The sequence below is a fragment of the Pan paniscus genome, chromosome 10 (genome assembly GCF_029289425.2).
Source record: "Pan paniscus chromosome 10, NHGRI_mPanPan1-v2.0_pri, whole genome shotgun sequence".
Lineage (NCBI taxonomy): Eukaryota > Metazoa > Chordata > Mammalia > Primates > Hominidae > Pan > Pan paniscus.
The window spans coordinates 46462739-46486026 of record NC_073259.2 but is presented as its reverse complement, the minus strand read 5'-3'; the positions used below and the strand labels follow the sequence as shown (position 1 = coordinate 46486026).

General features: G+C 36.4%; 1 protein-coding gene across 2 annotated transcripts in view; it reads right to left on the bottom strand.

The window, feature by feature from the left end:
- Positions 1 to 23288, bottom strand: part of RPAP3 (RNA polymerase II associated protein 3) — a 46523-nt gene that overhangs the window by 22625 nt on the left and 610 nt on the right. The window contains exons 2-9 of one of the 2 annotated variants that reach the window (XM_003825768.6): positions 20482 to 20640; positions 19263 to 19403; positions 15414 to 15536; positions 14100 to 14227; positions 8332 to 8453; positions 6946 to 7016; positions 5697 to 5822; positions 4597 to 4724 (exon numbers count right to left, since the gene is read on the bottom strand). In XM_003825768.6, coding sequence (XP_003825816.2) covers positions 4597 to 4724; positions 5697 to 5822; positions 6946 to 7016; positions 8332 to 8453; positions 14100 to 14227; positions 15414 to 15536; positions 19263 to 19403; positions 20482 to 20634 — 992 coding nt within the window. In that variant the 5' untranslated portion in view covers positions 20635 to 20640. The remainder of the gene's footprint in view (positions 1 to 4596; positions 4725 to 5696; positions 5823 to 6945; positions 7017 to 8331; positions 8454 to 14099; positions 14228 to 15413; positions 15537 to 19262; positions 19404 to 20481; positions 20641 to 23288) is intronic. The other variant, XM_034935975.3, reaches the window with a different exon arrangement.

Here is a 23288-nt window from a genome sequence, read left to right as displayed (position 1 = left end):
GTAAACCTCCCATACTCATAGAAAAACAAAAAAATGAGAACTTGGTACGAATGTGATAGCATATCATTTAATACTTTGCATAAATTCTACTCAGCCATGCAACCAGCAATCAATTCAGACTTACAGACTTACTCATTACTGCTCTACAATAAAAAGGTGCTTAAGAAGAGCTCAACCCCCCCACCAAAAAAACCCAAAAACAAAAAAACTTCAGACATTCCCATATATTAATAGGACATTAATGAATTATCGTTAATTTCTTAGGAGTGCTAATGGTTGTGGTTATGTATAAAATATCCTTTCTTTAGCGATAAACGTCATAATGTTTATGATTTGCTTTACAATAATTCGGGGGGAAAATGCTGAAACAAATATGACCAAAAAAAGTATGGCTTGTTAGAACTAGATGATGGACACATGGAGTTTATTATACTACTTTTGTATAAGTTTGAAAAGTTTCATAAGAATATTAAAAAAAAAAAAAAAACACTCCTGTAATTGCATTCTCCCCAAGGCCTAAATGGATGTCATCTTGCCCTCAAAACAAAATCTCATATAAAAAAATCAGAATTTCGAATGAACTTAAACATCTCTGATTTATTTAATTCACTTTCCAGCAAGAGATAAAGAATATATCTGTGTTCACGCCCTTATCAATGTTATTTTCTACTTGCCTGATTATATCATTCAAGATACCTGCATGGCCCCCATACTTTTCAAGATAAAGTCCAATTCCTTTGGAGCGCAAAGTCAGGGGCCTGCCTGAGTATCTGGCCTTCTCTCTGCCACTGTCCCCTGCAATAACAGCCATAATACGAACCACTCACCCTTTCCAGGTTGAGGTACCATCAACCTGCCTACTCCCATGTCTTTGAACCTGCACTAGAACACTTGACCTGTTTCCTGTTTTTTCACCTCACTAACTCATACTACTCCTTTAGATCTCAGTTTGGTTTGAACAATTTCAAGATGCTTTCCAGGAATTCCCCTGCCTAGACTCAGTCTATGCCAGTATTCTTCCCACTCTGAACTCCTATAGCACGTGTCCTTCATAGCGCTATCTTAGCGTATTTTCACAAATATTGGTCTCCTTTTCTGTCGCTCCCTGCAAATTTCGGGTTTCTTAAAAACAACTATACATTTAATATTTGTATACTTAATACCTTCCACAGTGCCTCACAGAACACCTGATACATTTTAGCACAATAAATATTTGCTGAATAAGTAAATCAAAAAATTTCCAACACCCAAATTCAAAGAAAATTTAGAATATAAATGTTTAGGAAATCATTTTAATTGTATATTTAATTGCATATTTAATTGCATGTTCTACTGTACAGCTGAAGAAAACCCAACAATTTTTCTAAAAGTCTGAAGTTGCCACAGAGGTAGACGATTATTCTTTGAAAATAGACTCACCTAAGTCCTTTAAAATTATTACACGTCTCCTGTGCACTCCATTTGTAAACTGAATTTAGAAAAATCCAATCAACAAACATCTTTTAGGTGGTTGGAGAAAAAGACAAACTAATCAAAAATAGAATAAAAATGGTGAGTGCGAAAAACTATCATCTCTGCCTAGCTCCTTAGCCCTGATTCCTTCTGATTTTCAGTTAGGTCCACTTGCCCTAGGTCTACTCTGGCTCTAGTGTAAATGCCGCCCCTAATCACCATTAAGTGAACCACCCTCTACTAAATCAAGTCTTAGTCTGGTTCCAGTTCCAGCAACCAAGATTCTACCTTATTTTTGTGACCAACTCTCAACCCTGTTTCCCAAATCTAATATCTAATACTACTGGGTTATTTTCTTCTTATCCTATCTCTAAATCTATGCTTTACTCCCTCTAAGAATAGGACTCAGATTTGTTCTTGGTCAGTCCTCTTCAAGGACTACAATGTTGGCCCAAACTTCTGTCCTTATTTCTGATTATCTTCTTATTTCTTCAGCCTTTCTGAAGCTAACCATCTACCAGCCTACATTCCACAATTTGCCAGCTCACAGGCACTCCATTATTGTAACTCAAGGATGTCTTGCTCATCTCCCAATGCAAACTACTAATTTAGACTATCACCTCCAGAAAGCACATTCTCTAGGAATCCCGGTTGGCCTAACTAGGTGAATTTCTTCTTACTCCCTACTGCTACCCCGCACACTGGTAGGTAAGACTGACTATACTGCTGGTTCTAATTAGCTCTAATTTGACACAGTTTATAGAACCTCAAGCTATAGGATGGTTACCTAAACTAGGAGTAGTCTAAGCTTGAAATGTTGCTTTTTTATGTTCCTCACATAGTCCGTAATACATAACAGTCTCCATGTACAGAAAAAAATTCTGATATTAACTGTGAATCTAAAAGATACACTAGGAAAAGATACAAGTAAGAGTCATAAGTTCTTTTAATTTAAAATATACTCTGCTAACTTGGTATAATATATTCCACTAATACGATTATAAACTAAAGAAATAAAACTGATACAATAAATTAGATATCTTATAAATGCATATATAATCTCTCACCTGTAAGAAGGCATTACTCTTAGCATTAGTCAAACCAACGAACTCAGGCTTTACAATTTTTAAACCAATGCACAATTCTTCGATAGCAAAAATCAAAATTTTCATAAGTGAGCAAGAGATGCAATGATCTTTACTCTGACTAGTCAACAAAAGAATCTATCTCTAGTGATATCTATTACTTTAAATGAGGTTAAATATATAATCAAAATTTATTTCTATGACAGGAGCTCCTAACCTGAGATTGTCTGAGGGATGTGGAAACTTGTTTAGGAAAAAAACTGTATCACTGTTTTCACTAAACTTCAAATAAAATTTAGCTATCTTTCAAATACAAATGCAGACAATAGTATCTATCACTTTGTCACCAATAAAAATCAGATATTTCGGCCAGGCGCGGTGGCTCATGCCTGTAATCCCAGAACTCTGGGAGGCCGAGACGGGCAGATCACCTGAGGTCAGGAGTTTGAGACCAGCCTGGCCAACATGGCAAAACCCCATCTCTACTAAAAATACAAAAATTAGCTAGGTGTCATGGCGCATGCCTGTAGACCCAGCAACTTGGGAGGTTGAGGCAGGAGAATTGCTTGAACCTGGGAGGTGGAGGTTGCAGTGAGCCAAAATTACACCACTGCACTCCAGCCTGGGTGACAGAGGGGGACTCTGTCTCAAAAAAAAAAAAAAAAATCAGATATTTCCATATCACATTACAACGGTTACTGGTATCTCAAAATATTGCTTATGCTCACCACTATTCAGAATTACAGTAAAAATTTAACCTGTTGCTTATTTGCATGTGATTGCAGTGTCTGGTTTATAAATACTCTTGTGACAAGGCTGGCAACTGTTGGGCAACTCTGCCCTAGTAGTTATTCAGAAGACAAAGAGCTAAGGCATGTGTTATCACATTGGAAATCTAATCATCTACGTTGCTTCAGGTATTCCCTATCCACACTTGCTTGTTGATCAGTACGTGGAAGATGTGTCGAGGATCATCCCAAAATTTGGTGTCCTTATTGAAACCTTACAATCATGTCTTTAAAATTTTTTTAACATTAACTTGTCTGTATTTTAAATGTAGTTTCAAATACAGTACAATCACATGCAAATAAGCAGCAGGTTAAATTTGTACTGTAACTCTGAATATTGGTGAGCATAAAATACAGCACTTGCCTGTATTTTAAATGTAATTTCTCATTTTGAGGTGTGTTAATAAAAAATCAAATATACTACTATATCACAATTTTTAATATTTTCAAAACTATATTTTGATATAATTGGTTTCCTTTGTAATCCTAGTTGTACAGTTAAGCATTTAAAAATATCCTAAGAAGCATTCAACATACAGCTAAAGGGGAATTCATGGCACTGAAGAAGTTTCGAATTCCTATTTATACTATTTACAGGCTTTTTAAAATTCTGGCATTAGTGTGTAAAGTATAACAAGAGAAACAAAGTCTAAGTCTAAGTTTCTGCCATCGGATATAATTCTACTGATTGTCCAACTTGGGCACATCCAGAAAAAGCTGGTTAATATAGGATCAAATGTTTGTTACATATGTTATTAATCAGCAGTTTCAATGACAGCAGTTCTCTTTTGTTATACATGTATGTATATAAAACATTTCCAGATAAGACTTTGCCCAAGGGGCTCTGAAGTGAAAAATAATTTTTAATCAAGATCCAGAATACTATACATAAAGCGACTAGAGAAAAACTGGTAAACTGTGTAATGCCAGACTTAAAAGCGGGAAAATATTAACAAGAACATCTACTGAATACACACCTTGTGCCTGGAACTATGTATACCACAGGTACATAAACACACACATACACATACATACATACACATACACACACACACACACACACACACACTACTTTTCCCCTCTCATTTCACTTTAATTTAAATGCTCAAAAATATATAAATTAAATTTTAACTTACTTAAATTTACCATAAATTGGCATGTGAGCTAACCTAACACGCCATAATTGGCATGTTAGGTAACTTATGGTAAAAATTTACCAATTTATTGTAAATTTTTATCCTGAACAGCACTAAAATGTAACCAATACTTACTTCTGAATCTTCAGATAGGCCATAGCTCTGTTAGCTGGAAGAAGGGCATTAGCACCATCTGCTGCTATCCCTCGAGTATAGCATTCAATTGCTCTTTCATATTTCCCCTCTTTGAAAAATCCATTCCCCTGTTATTTTGTAGAGAAATATGGAGAATAAAAAAAAAAATTCAAAAAAAAATAAATGAATTCAAATCTTATGAAACACTGCAAGGATATTCACCAACAGTATTTCAAGAAAGAATATTGTTAAAAATCTGGCCCATGAGACACGTTTTAAAATCTGTTGGTTTGGGTTGTTTCTTTTTTAATGGCATTATTCTCTTTTCACTACTAAAAAGGAAAAACATGTATACTACATTACTTTGCAGCATTCACTATTATTCCATTAATTACATATTACGCAAAGCTTAAATTTAAAAACCTATTTTAACAAAGGTCCAAATAATATACTGTCTTAAGTTACATTAGAAGCTGTACAAAAGGACTTCATAACTCAAATAAATTTTGTGAAAGAATACAGTACCAGAATTATAAAGCCCACTCTTCAATAACTTTAATATGCCCAAATATAAGATAAATTCAGCTGTATTGGAATTTGTATACCTGATTTCACTATAACATTTACTTATAATCAGTCAAATATCACAATCAATAATCATTTCATAAATATTTATTAGGAATCCTCTGTGGGTCCAGGAAAGGCAATAAATAAACTAAACCTCAACTCATGATTAGTAGAGGAATTTCAATCAGAAACAGTCCAGTGTGAATTAATGAAAAAAGTACATTATAAGAATGGATTGTAATTAACTTCTATGTTAAATTTATAACTATGTATATGTAAATATATAATAAAACATTCAAAAGTAGTTTCCTAAACTTAAGTGTTTCTATAGTTATTTTTTTAATTTATATATAAAGTCATCAATTACCCAAATTTTGAATTAGTAGGTCCCAGAGGCTTTAGTGCATTTAATTTCCAATTCCTACTCAAGCAAAACTTTAATATTAGAGAAGAAAGAAATTAACTGATATACAAGAAATAAATCAACACTCAGCAAAACATATACATTGTACGTTGGAATAGCTTTGGATTACCCGATCTTTCTCTGAAATGGCCTGCTGCTTATTCTGTTGTGCTTCAATTTGCTTTCGCTCTCCTTCTGTTGACTTAATCACTATGTCAGCTTCCTTTGGATATGAGTTTTCTTTGGATGCTAAAGCCTAGGAGACATAGCAGTCAGCTAAAATAAAACAAAGTAATGCAAGATGCATATATATTTGACCTTAAAACATAAATACCTCAAATATATTAGAATTTCTGCCACATTTTAAATAATCAAAATAACATTTTCTGCTCTAATTCAAAATCTTTCTACTTATTAAAGTAAAAAGTAAAATAAGCATATAATAAATTTAATGTGCTTCTCATTTCAATTAAAATTAGTATCAAACGCCACATACTGCATGTTTTGACTTATAAGTGGGAGGTAAACATTGGGTACACATGGACATAAACAGAAACAACAGACACTATAGACTACCTGTTGGGGAGAGAAACATTGGGGTGGGGAGGGGAGGGGATGAAAAACTACCTATTGGGTACTATGCTCACTATCTAGGTGGCGGAATCATTCATACCCCAAACCTCAGTATCATACAATATGCCCATGTAAAAAGCCTGCACATGTACCCTTTGAATCTAAAATACAAGTTGAATTATTTTAAATAAATAAATAAGTAGCATCCATTAGAAGTAGTTGCTCATTTATTCAACAAATATTTATTGAATTTCTATACGGGTCAGACACTGTTTTAGGAGCTGTTTTCAGACATAACAGTTCATTACAACTACATCACCAAACTTCTCAAATTCAATATTCACAGTCATTATTTGACCTAAGGCAAAATTTTAAAAATATGTAATACAGTTCACAACTACAATCAAGTTAACATATTTACCAGATCTTATGTGCAATAGTAGTGGTAATATTTAAAAGCACACTTTCCCCAATCACTGTCACTTTTCTCTCAATGTTTCAGTCAGTGCATAAGCCAAAAAGGAAGAAAATCAGTGGGATAAAAAAATAATAATTCTGTCATCTGAGAAAGAGTAAAGCAGCAGTAGTTCTTAAAGATCTCAGGCAACTTCTAGAACAATCAAGGGTCTTTAAATACCATTACACTCCCTCTAGCTTGCAAATTCATTTAGTAAAACTCTATAGTACAAAAAATTAAAATTAGAAAATCTCAATATTAAGAAATATATAGTACAAAATCTATGCAAAAAGCTTTACTTCTTCAAATAAAGGTCATAATACACTTCATTTAAATAACTATAGTTTACCTGACTGATTTTCCTGAGTTCATTTGTTGCTTCAAAGTTATTTGGTTCTAGTTCTAATACTCTTTCATAATCTAAGTAAAAGAGAAGATAAAAAAATTTTTAAAGATAGGTAATATTTTAAAACCTGTACAAAACAATCTTTTGTTGCCTGTGACAATCAGGCAACTGTCCTACAGCAAAATAAAGGAGAAACAAAGAAATACTATCATTAGGCCACTGAACTTTCTTTTTTTGAGACAGATTCTCACTCTGTTGCCCAGGCTGAGTGCAGTGGCGCAATCTTGGCTCACTGCAACCTCCAGTTCCCAGGTTCCAGTGATTCTGTACCTCGGCCTCCTGAGTAGCTGGGACTACAAGCACACGCCAACAAGTTCAGCTAATTTTTGTATTTTTAGTAGAGACAGGTTTTCTCCTCATTGGGCAGGTTAGTCTCAAACTCCTGGCCTCAAGTAGTCTTCCCACCTTGGCCTCCCAGAGTGCTAGGACTACAGGCGTAAGCCACTGTGCCGAGCCAAGCCACTGAACTTTCTTCTTCTCCCCCAGGGCAGACAAAATCCTATGACAAACCATCTTCCACCAGCCCCAGGAAGGATACCTGCTATCATAAGTTGTATATCATAAAACCAAGAAGCAGGCCGGGCTCACTCCTGTAATCCCAGCACTTTGGGAGGCCGAGGTGGGCAGATCACCTGAAGTCAGGAGTCAAGACCAGCCTGGCCAACATGGCAAAACCCTGTCTCTACTAAAATTGCAAAAATTAGCCAGGCATGGTGGTGGGCACCTGTAATCCCGGATACTTGGGAGGCTGAGGCAGAGAAAATCATTTGAACCCGGGAGGCGGAGGTTGCTGTGAGCAGAGATCACACCATTGCACTCCAGCCTGGGTGAAAAAGCAAGACTCTGTCTCAAAAAAAAAAAAAAAAGAAAAAAAAAAAACCTAAGCAGCAGCAAAATCCAATTAAATATCAGCTTTATTCAGATTTTGTGATTTATAATACACAAACCTATTTTATGAAATAACAGAAGGCTTAGAATTTGTAAGTGAACAAAAATGTGTTATGAGCTTTAAACACACTACCTCTTGCCTCACTAAAGCCAACAAGACATTTTAATGCCTATTTTACAGATGAGAAACTGAAAATCAGAGGAGATACTGGTCACATAGTTAGTACTTAGTAACATGAGAATTTGAACCAAATTCTGATTGGTGGCAAATAATGCATTCTTTCTTAAAAACATCAAGATATCATTTCAGTTGCAAAAATGACCTTTGTTCAAATACAGAAAGCTCTCTGAAGGTAGTAACTGTGATTACTCAGTATTCTCCATATAGCATCTGTGAGATAACACTGTTAAAGAATTCTTTAGAGAGTGACTAGAAAATACCTTTTTTGGCCTCTTCTAATTTTTGCAAAGCAAATCGAGCAGCACCTCGTCTGGAATAAGCCTTTGTATAACTTCTATTCAAGGCAACTGCTAAATTACAGTCAGACTCAGCAACAGCAAATCTGCAATTTAAAAACATTAAAATAAATAAAGTCAATAAAACTAATTTACTAAACCAAAACTTCAAAATTTGTTTCTGAAATCCTTGAAAAGAGAATTTACTTACCCACTGAAGGCATTTTTCCCACCTGCTTTTAGTTAATTAAGCATAATAAAAGCAATACTGCCATTCCTCAAAGATATTGTGGGTTTGATTCTAGACCACCACAAGAAAGTAAATGTCACAATAAAGCTAGTCACACAAATTTTTTGGTTTTCCAGTGCATACAAAAGTTTTATTTACACTATACTGTAATCTAATAAGTGTGCAAAAGCTTTATGTCTAAATAACAATGTATATACCTTAATTAAAAAACTTTATTGCTAAAAAATGCTAATAATTATCTGAGTCTTTAGTGAATATTTATCTTTGTGCTGTTTGACGATCTTGCCTTGATGTTGATGGCTGCTGACCGATCACGGTGGTGGTGGTAGCATGTGATGCTATTTGATAGCATTTACATAACAGAACTTCTTTCAATATTGGAGTCAATCCTCTCAAACTTTGCCACTTTATCAACTAAGTTTATATAATGTTCTAAATCTTCGGTTGTCATTTCAAAAACGTTCACGGCACCTTCACCAGGAATAAATTCTATCTCAAGAAACCACTTTCTTTGCTCATCCATAAGAATCAACTGACCATCCATTCAAGTTTGAATACAAGATTGCAGCAATTCGGTGACATCTTCCTCTGCTAAAATCTTGAACTCCTCAAAGTCATCCATAAGAGTTGAAATCAACTTCTTCCAAACTCCTGTTAACACTGATATTTTGACCTCCTCCCATGAATTATGGACATTCTTAATGGCATCTAATAGTTAATCCTTTCCAGGTTTCAATCTACTTTGTCCAGATCCACTAGAGGAATCACGATCTATGACAGCTATAGCCTGTGAAATGTATTTCTTAAATAACAAGAATTGAAATTGAAAATGACTATTTGATCCATGGGCTGCAGAATGGATATTGTGTTAGGAGGCATGAAAACAACATTCATGTCCTTGTACATCTCCATCAGAGATCTTGGGTGAGTAGGTGCACTGTCAGTACACTACTTTGAAATAAATCCTTTTTTTTTTTTTTTTTTTTTTTTGAGACAGAGTCTTGCTCTGTCGCCCAGGCTGGAGTGCAGTGGCACTATCTGGCTCACTGCAAGCTCTGCCTCCCGGGTTCACGCCATTCTCCTGCCTCAGCCTCCCAAGTAGCTTGGACTACAGGTGCCCGCCACCACGCCTGGCTAATTTTTTGTATTTTTAGTAGAGACAGGGTTTCACCGTGTTTGCCAGGATGGTCTCGATCTCCTGACCTCGTGATCTGCCCACCTCGGCCTCCCACAAATCTTTTTTTCTAAGCAGTAGGTCTCAACAGTTGGCTTAAAATGTTCAGTAAACCAGTTCATAAATAGATGTCATCCAGACTTTGTTGTTTTACTTATAGAGCACAGGCAGAGTAGATTTAGCATAATTCCTAAGGGCCCTAGGACTTTTGGAATGGTAAATGAGCACTATCTTCAACTTAAAGTCACCAGCTGCATTAGCCCCTAACAAGAGAGAGAATCAGACTGTCCTTTGAAGCCAGGCATTCTCTCTAGCTGTGAAAGCCCTAGATGGCACTGTCTTCTAACAGAAGGCTGTTTAGTCAACGCTGAAAATGTGTGTGTTGTTTAACACAGTAACCTTCATCAATTACCTTAGCTAGATCTTCTGGATAACTTTCTGCAGGTTCTCCATCAGCACCTGCTGCTTCACCTTCCACTTTTATGTTATGGAGACAGCTTCTTTCCTTAAACCTCATGAACCAACTTCTGCTAGCTTTCAACTTTTCTTCTGCAGCTTTCTCACCTCTCTCAACCTTCATTAAATTGCAGAGCATTAGAGCCTTGCACTGGATTGGACTTTGGCTCAGGGGAATGTTGTGGCTGGTTTGATCTTCTATACAGACCAATAAAACCTTCTCCCCATCAACAATAAGCTTCTTTTGCTTTTAATTATTTGTGTTCATTGGAGTAGCCCTTTTAATTTCCTCAAGAACTTTTCCTTTGCATTCACATCTTGGCTAACTGGCACAAGAGGCCTAGCTTTCAGTCAGTCTTGGCTTTCGACATGCCGTCCTCACTAAGTTTAATCATTTCCAGCTTCCAATTTAAAGTAAGAGATCTGCAAGTCTTCCTTTCACTTGAATACTTATATGCCACTATAGGGTTCTGTTTGTTTGTTTGTTTGCTTTGAGACAGAGCGTCACTCTCTCGCCCCGGCTGGAGTGCAGTGGCATGATCTCAACTCACTGCAACCTCTGCCTCCTGGGCTCAAGTGATTTTCCTGCCTCACCCTCCCGAGTAGCTGGGATTATAGGCATGCGTCACCACACCTGGCTAATTTTTTGTATTTTCAGTAGAGACAGGGTTTCACCATGTTGGCCAGGCTGGTCTCCAACTCCTGACCTCAAGTGATCCGCCTGCCTCAGCCTCCCAAATTGCTGGGATTACAGGTGTGAGCCACCATGCCTGGCCTCACTGTACGGTTATTAACTGGCCTAATTTCAATACTGTTGTGTCTCAGGGAATAGGGAAGCCCAAGGAGAAGGAGAGAGATGGGGGGTCGGGGGCAGCTGGTCAATGAAGCAGACAGAATGCACAACATATGGGTGTGCTTGATGGCTCCCCAAAACAATTACAATAGAAACATCAAAGATCCCTGATCAGAGATCACCATAACAGATACAATTATAATAAATCTGAAATACTGCAACAATTACCAAAACGTGACATAGAGACACAAAGTAAACACATGCTGTTGGACAAATGGCACCAATAGAGTTGCTTGACTTGCCTGATATAAGGTTGCCACAAACTTTCGTTTTGTAAAAACAGTATCTGTGGACGCAATAAAGCGACACACAATAAAACAAGGTATGCCTATAATTCCTAATGGTGAAACATTAGTAGCATTCCCTTTAATGCGAGAAACAAGAATGCCCATTATCACTGCTTTTTCTTGGTATTACATACAGGTCTTTACCAATGCAGTTCCACAAGAAAGAAACACAAGGACTAGAAACAAAGAAAAAGGCCTGAAATTATTCTCAAATGATAAGATGGTCCAAAAAGAAAACTCAAAACAATCTAGAGACATTGCTGGAAGTATTACAAGTTTAGTAAGGTGACTACGAGAGACCAACAAGAGACAAACAAACAAAACATCTAACAAAGACCTACCAAACACAGACGCAAAAAATTGTAAGACTGTTTTCAAAGATATTAATGACAATCTAAGTGGAGATATTTCACATTCATCTATAATAAAGTACAAAAACATACAATATGATTCTCTCCAGACTGATTTATAAATCTAATGCAATTCTAATCAAAATCCCAACAGGATATTTTAACGAATTTGGGAAGATGATTCTAAAAGTTATATTGATGAGTAAAAGTCCAAGAATACCCAAGACATTCCTGAATAATAAAAGGTAGGAGAATATGCAGTACACTAAATATTAAAACTTACAATTACAATGCTATAATAATTAAAGATAGTGTGGAATGGATGTAAGGACAGGCAACAGACCAGTGTAAAGAACAGAGATGAGAAAGTGATCTCGGCAAACATGACATATAACAATAGTAGCACGGCAGATCCACGGGGGAAAGTAGGGCTATTCCAAAAATAGAGCTGGAAAAACCTTCAGCATATGTGAAAACACCTAAATGTGAAAATTAAATCTTAAAAATGTTTAGAAGAAATTAGAGGAGACTATTAGGAACTCAAGCGGCAAACTATTTTTTTGAACAAATCATTTTATAAAGTCCTAATCTTTTTAAAAATCAAGAAGTTGAAATATATTAAAATTGAATGTTTCTATTCATTAAAATTCCATAAAGAAGATAAGCTACAAATTGAGAGAAGATAGTTATTATGGAAAAGACCAAAAGATTAGTTATCCAGAATAAAGAACTCTCAAAATAAATCAATAGGAAAAGCCCTAAAAAAAAAAAATGGCCAAACACCAAATAGGCATTTCACAGGGAAAAAAAAGAAAAAAAAAAAAAGGAAAATATATAAGATGCTTAACCTTACTAATAGTTGAGAAATGAAAACCTTACTAATAGCTGAGAAATGCAAAATGTCATTTCAAAGACACAATGAAATGCCATTTTACACCCACCAGATTGAAAACAATTAAGAAGCCCAATTATATCAATGTTGGTAAGGGTAGGAAATAGGTATTATTATACACTGCTAATGAGAATGTAAACTCATCCATTTACCTTTGTAACAACTGTGTAACAACAAACTACCTTTGCCATCATCCTGTGAAGCTGAACATCTACACATTTTATGACCCAACACCAAGGAACATGTACAAAAATGTTCATAGCATTGCTGAAATAAGGAAAGAAAGGACAGAAGGTGGGCAATAGAAAGAAAGAGGGACAGAAGGAGGGAAGAAAGAGTGGGAGGGAGAGAGAAAAAGAAAGGAAGAAAGGAACGAACCAACAATCCAGCAACACAAGAATAGACACATAATGGTATATTTCTAAAAATAAATTATCCTATATAACAGTTACAATGAGAGCTCTAGAGCTATAAGCATCAAAACAAGAATGAATCATAAAAATATAATAAATAGGTGAGCCACAGAAAACTACACACAGTATGATATACTTTTAAGCTCAAAAATAAGCAAGATTATACTATATATTATTTAGGAACATATACATATATAATAAAGCTTTTTTAAATCAAAAGGATGACAAATATATAATTCAAGATAGTGGTTAACTGGGAGGGAGGCAAGGGACAGGATACAGAAAGGCGCATCAAGGTAACTTCAAAAATAATGGTAATGTTCTGGTTCTTAAGTTGAGAGGGGTGCTTATATAGGCTTATTTTAAACTATTCTCTGTAATTTATGTATATGCTACATATATTGCAGATATCTAATATTATAAAATGTAAATATTCCCCTAATTTTTAGAGATTAATATCATGAGTTTCAAAGACATAAAAATGTTATTTAAATAGTAAAAACTCAGATACCAATAAAATTTGTATTTCCAAATAATTAAAACAGTAAGAATGTCTTCCTTGATGGTGTTTATCTTTTTAAAAAACCCCTATGATAGGTTGGTTACCTGCATGTGATAAGACAATACCACATTTATATTCTTCCACATTATTTACTTTAAAAGTCAGTATGACTTAAAGACAAACAAATGTCGAAACATATTTTAAGTTTTCCATAATAAATGTTCTCTAGATTAAATAGTGGATAAATGGTTTTTCAAAACGACAGGATATTAATTTCTAAAAATATCCAACTAACTTTTTTAGCTTTGTGAATTAGAAAAGAACACTATTACTAAATTTTTAGAGGAATACCTCAGTAAAGTGAGCTATGGGAACAAGGTTTTAGCACCAGATGTTTAAAATGGCTTAAACAAAATAATTCAATAAAAAGGAGTGAGCTATAAGAATTTACAGTTGAAAAGAAAATGCAATACATTTTCAATCTGTCCTCCACACTTTATTCCACACTTTTTTTTTAATAAGTCTCCATATATACATAAGACATTCACATTCACACACATCACAGAAAGTCCTTACTTTTTCAGTCTAAAATACGCTGACGCTCTGTTCGTTGGCAACACGGGATTATATGGATCGGCATCCATGCCTTTTGTGTAGCAGTCAATTGCTTCATCATATTTTCCTTGTTTGAAGTATTTATTGCCCTGAAAGAAAAGAAAATTATATAAAATGATCTTTTTTACAAATTCTGAAATTCACTACAGTTGACCCTTGAACGACCCAGGTTTGAAGTGCATGGGTCCACTTAAATGTGGATTTTTTTCAATAAAAGTCTACACCAAGTGTGCCTGCCTCCCCTTCCGCCTTTTCCACCTCTTCTGCCTCTGCCACCCGAGAGAGCAAGACCAACTCCTCCCCTTCCCCCTCCTCAGCCTACTCAATATGAAGATGACAAAGATGAAGACTTTAGATCCACTTCTACACAGTGAAATATATTTATATAAATAAATACACATTCTCTTCCTTAAAATGTTCTAATAACATTTTCTTTTCTCTAGCTTACTTTTTTGTAAGAATACAGTATATAATACATATAACGCATAAAATTTGTGCTAATCAACTATTTGTATTATCCATACTGCTTCCGGTCAACAGTAAGCTATTAGTAGTTAAGTTTTTGGGGAGTCAAAAGTTATATGCAGATTTTTTACTGCATGAGGCACTGACCCCACACTGTTCAAGGGTAACTGTACATGGTCACTGTATGGGTACAACCCAAGAGCCCAGGCAGAAAAATGAGTAAAATACCCAGCATTATACTCCTTACTGACAATGCCAACCTACAGAAATGAAACCAAAAAAAAGCATCAAGAGTTTAATCTGAAAAGAGTTCCACCTTTGTGAAAGTAATATAGCTGGTTTTATAATAATGAGGCATCCCTCAGGGAGATACTGAACATTCCAAAAAGTAACCAAAGATAGCCTTTGATACCCGGGAGTGGAATATAATATTTACGCCAAGAATCACACACTAATTTCAAGTTACTTCAATCTACTACTAAAAACACTGGACAACTCCAGGTACAGTCCAAGTATTTTACATAGAATAGTTCACTTACTACTCATAAGAACCCGTTGAGGTTGGTAATATTATCATTTTGCAGATGAGAAAACTGAAGTTCAGAAGTTTAAAGAACTTATCAGAGATTTGAACCCAGGTAATCTGGCTCCAGAGCATGTACTCCTAACCACCATGTTACAATGCCTCCAGAGAGGGATGTAGCCAAAAACAACATAAAGTGTAAACACGTATTAAAACTATGCTCAAGAAACTTTAGGATCCACATCTCCTGCTTACATGAAAAAAAACAAAACCTAACTAATTAGTACCTTTTCTTTTAAAACAAGAGCCTTTTGTGAGTCTACATGAATCCCATCTTCTTCTGACTCTGATTCTTGAGACAGAGACTCATGGGTACTATCGTCTTTGTCAAGCTCATCAAGGATACTGTCCTAAAATCAAAAGATGGAAAACAGGGGTCATAATTATATGATTAGGAAAAAAAAGAAAAAAAGACATACTAAAAAAATACACTCAAATGAATGTAAATTGTTACAATCTAAGGACCTACAGCCTTACAAAGCAACCCAAATCTCTCATTGTTAAGATTATATCCAGAGAAAAAGATGCCTTAGCTTAGAAAACCAAGATCAAAACCAAAAATCTGACTTTGAACTCATAAAGCTAAGTCAACAGACTGTACAAATCACCCCTAAATCACAAACTATTAGCAGTTAGGTCTTATGGCTTAAAGGAAGTTTGCAAATAGCCCTAAACTAATATAATTAGCACCGAGTAGCAGAAAAAGTTTTAAAAAATTTTTTTTCTTCCTTATTTTAAAACAAAAAACTGCTATTTTAAAACTGCTATTTTAAAACGAACAAAAAAAGAGCACATTAACTCCTAATCTTCACAATAACCTATGAGGAAGGTATAATTACCCATGTTTTTCACTTGAGGGAACTGAAATTCAGAAGTTAGTTAACTCATTCAAGGTCACTCAGCTAGTAAGTGACCAAGTCTACTTCCTCCAAGAGCCCTCAATCGATATGTTATACTGTCTCTCGGTGTATTCCAAAATATAGCTACCTCTACTAAAGGAAAAATAAAAAATGTGCTAGTCCCACGATTCTCAATCTCTTTTGACTCACACTACTTTCATGATAATAAACAATTTCATAGACCTCCACCAGAATTTTCCTCTTATTTTTTATATGATAAAACAATGATTTTTAGTAAGATTTTATTTTTATTTTATTTTTGAGACAGCATCTGGCTCTGTTGCCTAGGCTGGAGTGCAGTAGTGTGATGTCAGCTTACTGCAACCTCCATCTCCCGGGCTCCAGCCATCTTCCCACCTCGCTCTCCCAAGTAACTGGGACTATAGGCATGCACCACCATGCGCAGCTAATTTTTTTATTTTTTGTAGAGACGGGCTTTTGCCTGGATCCTAAGCCCAAGCAATCTGCCCGCCTCAGCCTCCCAAAGTGTTGGGATTACAGGCGTAAGCCACCGTGACGACCATTAGAGTTCATTAAAGCACATTTAAACACAAACTTTAATTATTATGTAAACAAAATTCTTTTTGCATTCAAACACTAAAGTTATTTACGTAGGAAAAAAATTGCTTATAAAAATAAAAAAATTATGCATAGTTTCATTAAATGAACATTGAAACATGGACTAAAATTTAGCTATGTGTTTTAGCATGAAGATTCTAGAAATACCACCAGCCTACCAACATTGCAGCCAGGATTATCCAACCCTGCTATGCTGACATGTATAGAAAACTAACAGCAGCAGAACACTAAAGCAGCTGCTCAGATCTGAACTAGAATGAAATGGGAATTAAACAACTATATCTTGTATACAGACACCAAAATGACAACTGCAAGCTATGCAGTACAATCTTGATGGCATTGTCCACATACAGCAGGAGCTCAATCAATATCTGTTGAATGAGTAAATGCCAGTGTAGAAAACATCTCTATAAGAAATCATCTGAGATGATGCCTTTCAGGAAAGGGCATTATAAGAAGACACCAACTGATGAAAAGGAACAGGCTATATAACAAAAAGTCACACACACAAAAAATGAAGACAGGCTACGTGAACTTGAGAATAAATTCTATTTTCAGAAAGTAGTTCCAACAGTGATAAATTCAAGACTCAAAATTTTACTTCTCTTATATTGGGACAATCCTGAAGCAGATGGCAAACTAAATAAAAGTCCCAGCGCTCTTTTAATTAGCCTTAGTTTTATTAAGAAAAATACCACACAAATAATTTGGAAAACTGTTTGACAGTATTTTCTAAAACTAAATGTATTTATAAACTATGACCCAGCAAATCCCCTCTAGGGTGCTTATATCCACCAAAAGACAAATACAAGAATGTTCACAGCAGGTTTATTCATCATAGCCCCAAACCGCCAACAATACAAAAGTATTATCAATAAGAGAATGGATACACAAATTGAGACATCCACACAATGGAATTCTGGTCAGCAATGAAAAAGCACTGCTGCTACTCACAATATGGATCTCATATAATGACAGCAAAAGAAGCCAAACTTAAATAATGCATACGGTATAATCATTTATATGAAATTCCAAAACTATCTACAGTGTAAGAGGTCAGAACAGTGGCTACTTTTCAGAGGTCATCTACTGAAAGGAAGGCCTCTGCGAGGCTGGAAATGTCCTTTTTTTTTTTTTTTTTTTTTGAGACAGAGTCTCCCTCTGTGGCCCAGGCTGCAGTGCAGTGGTGTGATCTTGGCTCACTGCAACCTCCGCCTCCCGGGTTCAAGCCATTCTCGTGCCTCAGCCTCCCAGAATGTTCTGTATCTTGATCCAAACAGTGGTTTCACAGGTGTACACTTGAGTAAAAATTCAGGAAGATGCACACTTAAGATTTTTGGACTTGATGCACATTATACCTCAGTAAAAATGTTAAACAGAAAAATGCAAAGAAAATAATAAACAGAGAAATCAGACAGTGGTTACCTCTGGGAGTAGAGGGGAGAAAAGAACATGGGATTAGAAAGGAGCATACCAGTAGCTTCAATAATATTGGAAAAATTCTCTTTAAGTTAGATGGTAGGCTCATGTATTCATTTTATTACTATGCTTTAGAACATACATCTCTACATATTCTTTGGTATGAATCAAATATTACGTAATAAACACTTGTTTAAAAACTAAAGAGGAATATATATTCCAAATTCATCAGTTGGTTATCACATCCCCCAACATACATACCCCTAACCACATCAACCCTTAAAGTAGATCAGAGTGCAGAATAGGGCTGGCCAACAGGTTCTCTTTCACAGGCTGACACGACAGTGGCTGCTTGAAACACTGGTAAAGGGTTGTAAGGCAGAGCACTGATGGTGATTCTCCAAGTATGTTGTGTATCACATGTGGGAGATGGGAGGACACATATCTGCTATCCCAGTCTAGAAGGGTAAAGAAGCCCAACTTCCTAGGATCAAGATAGGCCTATGTTTATTGTCACACAGCCCCAGTCCTAAGACTAGACACAAAGGCATTCTCTTTTAGCACATTTCTACAGGTCCTTCAGTTTATGACAAAGACATCTGCACAGTCATTCTTTTCTGGGAGTATCTTAGAATTCTGACTGTTTAGGGGTTAGAGAAGGTGGCGTAGAGAGGAGCAGTATGACTATAAAGGGATGGCACAAAGGGAATCTTTGTGGTGGTGCCATATATCTGTATCTTAATTGCGGCTGGGTTATCCAAACCTACACATGGGATAAAATAACACAGAACCATACACACACTGTACCAATGTCAATTTCCTAGTTTTGATACTGTATACTACAGCTAAGAAAGATGTAACCACCAGAGGAAACTGGATGAAGAGTACACTGGATAAATAAATAGTAATAAGTAAACAGTAATTTTTGTAAAAAGAAAGAAAAAAGAATAAAATCCTGGCTGTTTTAGCCACCATTTGCTGAAAGAGGATTGCAGAAAAAAAAAATTATCTCATTAACTAAAGAGCTATGTAATTAAATGTTTATTCCACATAAAATCATGTATAAGAGAAAAACACAGGCCATAACTCTACATTATTTTTCACTTAACCCATGATTATCAGCTAACTCCCAGAAAATTTTACTCAAATATTAAGAAGCTAATGACTAGATTAACTTACCACATCAAGTTTTGCCCATGCCTCATAATCATAAGATTTTATCCTGTTTTTTGTGTTTTCCTCTCTGGTTTTTTTGGAAGACTCTTTAGCTTTGCCTTTCTTCTTTTTCCTAAAATTCCCATTTCGAATAGGAGGTAAATTCTAAGGAGGGAAAAAAAAACACAAAGTTGTGAGTATTACGCTCTGTTACTCTTTGTATAACTAGCTATGTTTAAAATTCTCACTATATTTTCTTCTAAGAATTTTTTAAAGTGTTTAAAAAGACCAATTTACCACCTTCACTTATAATAATTATACTTTAAAAGTTTAATTCATACTTTGATGAGTGTTGAACATTGTTCAATCACAAGAAAAAAGTATTACCTAGAAATTCTAATTATACCTTTAATTTGCAATCCTAAATTCAAACTTCAAAAACGACCTATCTTCAGCCTTAGTACGATGAACCAGCAGTAGTGCAAAGACAAACTGAACTGCCTCCATATTATGTACAGTATGAAAAACCCAGCCATATTTAAATGCACTGTCTTAAGAAAAACTTTTGGTTGAACCTAGGTACTATCTGCATTTTTATGCCAACATGGTATGTTAATATATCATTAGTATATAACTACACATATTATTTTTATACACACACACCTCTACATATTTTATGATGCTAGTCATTTATTTACCTCTAAGTATTATCACATGATCATCCCTTCAGTAACTACTCACTAAGCCTTAAAATATGGTAATATATTTAATTATTACAAAGACTTTTTGAAAAGCAGAATTTCTAAAAACACTGACAGTGGGCCGGGCACGGTGGCTCATGCCTGTAATCCCAGCACTTCGGGAGGCCGAGGTGGGTGGATCACTTGAGGTCAACAGATCAAGACCATCCTGGACAACATGATGAGACCCCGTCTCTACTAAAAAAAAAAAATACAAAAAGTAGCTGGGCGTGGTGGTGCACGCCTGTAGTCCCAGTTACTCAGGAGGCTAAGGCAGGAGAACTGCTTGAACCCAGGAGGCGGAGGTTGCAGTGAGCCGAGATCGCGCCACTGCACTCCAGCCTGGTGACAGAGCAAGACTCCATCACAAAAAAAAAGAAAAGAAAATTGACAGTGAAGCAAGTCACTTCAATTTCAGTATTTTCACAAAACATTTTTAAAAGTTATGCTTTATTTTTATAAAATTAGTTTTGGTGGATCTTAATTACGAATTCTTAATTTACCTCTTCAGGAACACCATTCTGTCTTCTTAGTTCCATATCCTTTTGTTTAATGTCTTTTTCCCAGTTTTCTAAATCCCGCATAAAGTCTTGTAATTCTTCTGCATTTTGTTTCACTTGTAGTTGTAATTCGATTGCTTTATTTGCTGAAGTCATTATGGTCTGCAGAGTTTTGAACAACCAACCTCTGATAAGAATAGGCCTATTTGGTTTATTTTTCTGAAAGCTAGCTAATTATCTTTTACCACTTCATAAGTGGCCAAGATACATGGACAGAAGACAGCCAACTGAAGCTGAATAAAGAAAAATCAATATAATATTTTAAAAATAAATCAGTTGCTGAATAAACAAATGAAAAATAGACAAGTTGAAGCATCCTTGAAAGGCAACATTAAAGAAAGGTAATGGGGAGAAAAATCACTGAAATTATCAAGTAGCCTGTGGTAGCAGACAGGCTGCTCATCTCTGGAGTTGAGCGATTACCTCCTTTATTTCTTTTTCTTCCAACATTTAACTTCTACTATGTGAAAGGCCCTGAATCAAGATTTAGGGATGCAAAAACAAGACAAGGTCCCTTGTGCAGTGGAGAAGAAAAAAATATATAAAGCACTAGTAACAAAATATGTTAAGCAGGGTTTCTCAACCTTGGGACTACTGACATTTTGGGCCAAAAAACTTGTTTTAAGAGTGCTGTCCTGTGCATTGTAGGAGGGTTGGCAACATTTCTGTCCTCTACCAACTAGGTGCCAGGATTATCCCTTCCTCTCATGGATTGTGACAACGAAGAATCCCAGACACTGCCAAATGTTCCCTGAGAGGTAAAATAACCCCTGGTTGAGAACCCTGTGTCAGAGGTACATACAGATGCTATGGAACTGACTGCAAAAAATAGGCATGGATCAGATGGTAGGGTGGTGGTGTCAAGGAAGGAGTCCCCAGAGGTGTTGGAACTTTAGCTGGATTTCAAAGGGGCCCGCCAAGCGACTAACAGGGAGGAGTGGGCAGGCAGAGTGAGGAATTATGAGGGAGAATGAAGGAAAAGAAAATTAAAGAGGTGGACATGGGACAGACTTGAAATGGCAGGCCATGAGGTCTAACCTATATTCTGAAAGTTATGTGAAAATATCAAGGTAGTAAAATAAAAAGAACTTGATGACTGACTAGACTGAGGTGTTGGAGAACAGAGAAAGACTCAAACAGTGGCCTAGATTTCTGGCTTGGGACCCCGGTAAGATTACTGATGCCATTTTGAGTCAAGAAATACAATGTTAAAAGGAAAAGAGGCATCAAAGTTGGAGGGCAAACGGAAAGTCAGATTATTTGTTTGGGATATGCTGAATTTGAGTGCTAATGGGGCGAAGAGATACCCCATAGGTAGCTATGTAGGAATAGAGATAAATTCCGGTGTCACTAGCAGAAAGGTAGAAGCTAGAATCAAGGATGTGGCCATGTTTAACCATTGTGACAACTGGGGAATGGGGTGAACCTGGAGAACACTAAACGGAGAAAGAGATGCCAAGGAAGAAAAAAGTAGGCAGTAGCACCTAGACAGTTGGGAGGAAAACCTAGAGTGTACTGTTACAGATGACAAAAAATGAGTTGAAGAAAGTGAGAGGTTAGCAGTGCCAAATGCCACAGAGGGAAAGAAAGTGCATTATATTTAGTCATAAAAAGACTATTCAGAGTTTTTGTTTTTTTTTCTTTTTTCTTTTTTCTTTTTTTTTGAGACAGAGTCTTGCTCTGTCGCCCAGGCTGGAGTGCAGTGGCACAAACTCAGCTCACAGCAACCTCCACCTCCTAGGTTCAAGTGATTCTCCTGCCTCAGCCTCCCGAGCAGCTGGGATTACAGGTGCAGGCCACCACGCCCGGCTAATTTTTGTATTTTTTTTTTTTTAGTACAGACGGGGTTTCACCACGTTGGCCAGGCTGGTCTCGAACTCCTGACCTCAAGTGATCCGCCCGCCTCGGCCTCCCAAAGTGCTGGGATTACAGGCGTGAGCCACCGCGCCTAACCTCTATTTAGAGTTTCAATGAGATTTTTTTTAAAGGGTGGAAGGCCAACCGCAGGTGGCTCATGCCTGTAATCCCGGCACTTTGGGAGGCAGAGGTTGGGGGGCAGGGGGAATAGCTTGGGCTCAGGAGTTCCTAGATCAGCCTGGGCAACACTTCGAGATCCCCACCTCTACTAAACACACAAAAATTAGCCAGGCGTGGTGGAGGGTGCCTATAGTTCCAGCTACTCAGGAGGCTGAGGTGGGAGGATCGGGAGATCGAGGCCACAGTGGGCGGTGACGGGCCCACTACACTCCAGCCTGGGACAAAAAAAAAAGGAGGGGGGGAATGAAATGAGTTAAGTAAATGAGATTATATGGAGATTACAGTACATTTGCCTTTGATAATATAAGACTTGTTCTTGAGCATAGTCTGGGGAAAAAGCAACAAAGTAAAAGATATAGGAAAAAGGATGAGTGATGGGGCAAAATCTCCAAAAAGGTAGAAGAGTCAAAGCTTTAGGCGGAGGGAAGAGAAGTAAGGTGGGAGGGAGAGAGACGGAATTAGAAAAACATTTGTTTAGGACAGTGAAAAATACCTCACTAAGAAGGGACAGTTGCAGATGCAGATAGGTCTTCTGACTCGTAGCCTCAACAACTAAATTAGGTTTAAGCTTCTTTCAGGCAGTGTCCATGTTTGACCATATATGCACAACTCATTCAAAAACAAAACTAGTACAACGCTTTGTTGGGAACTCAAATAAATGAATAAAAGCGCAACAAGTCAGTGAGATGCTGACGGGGGTCAGATGCTTTTCC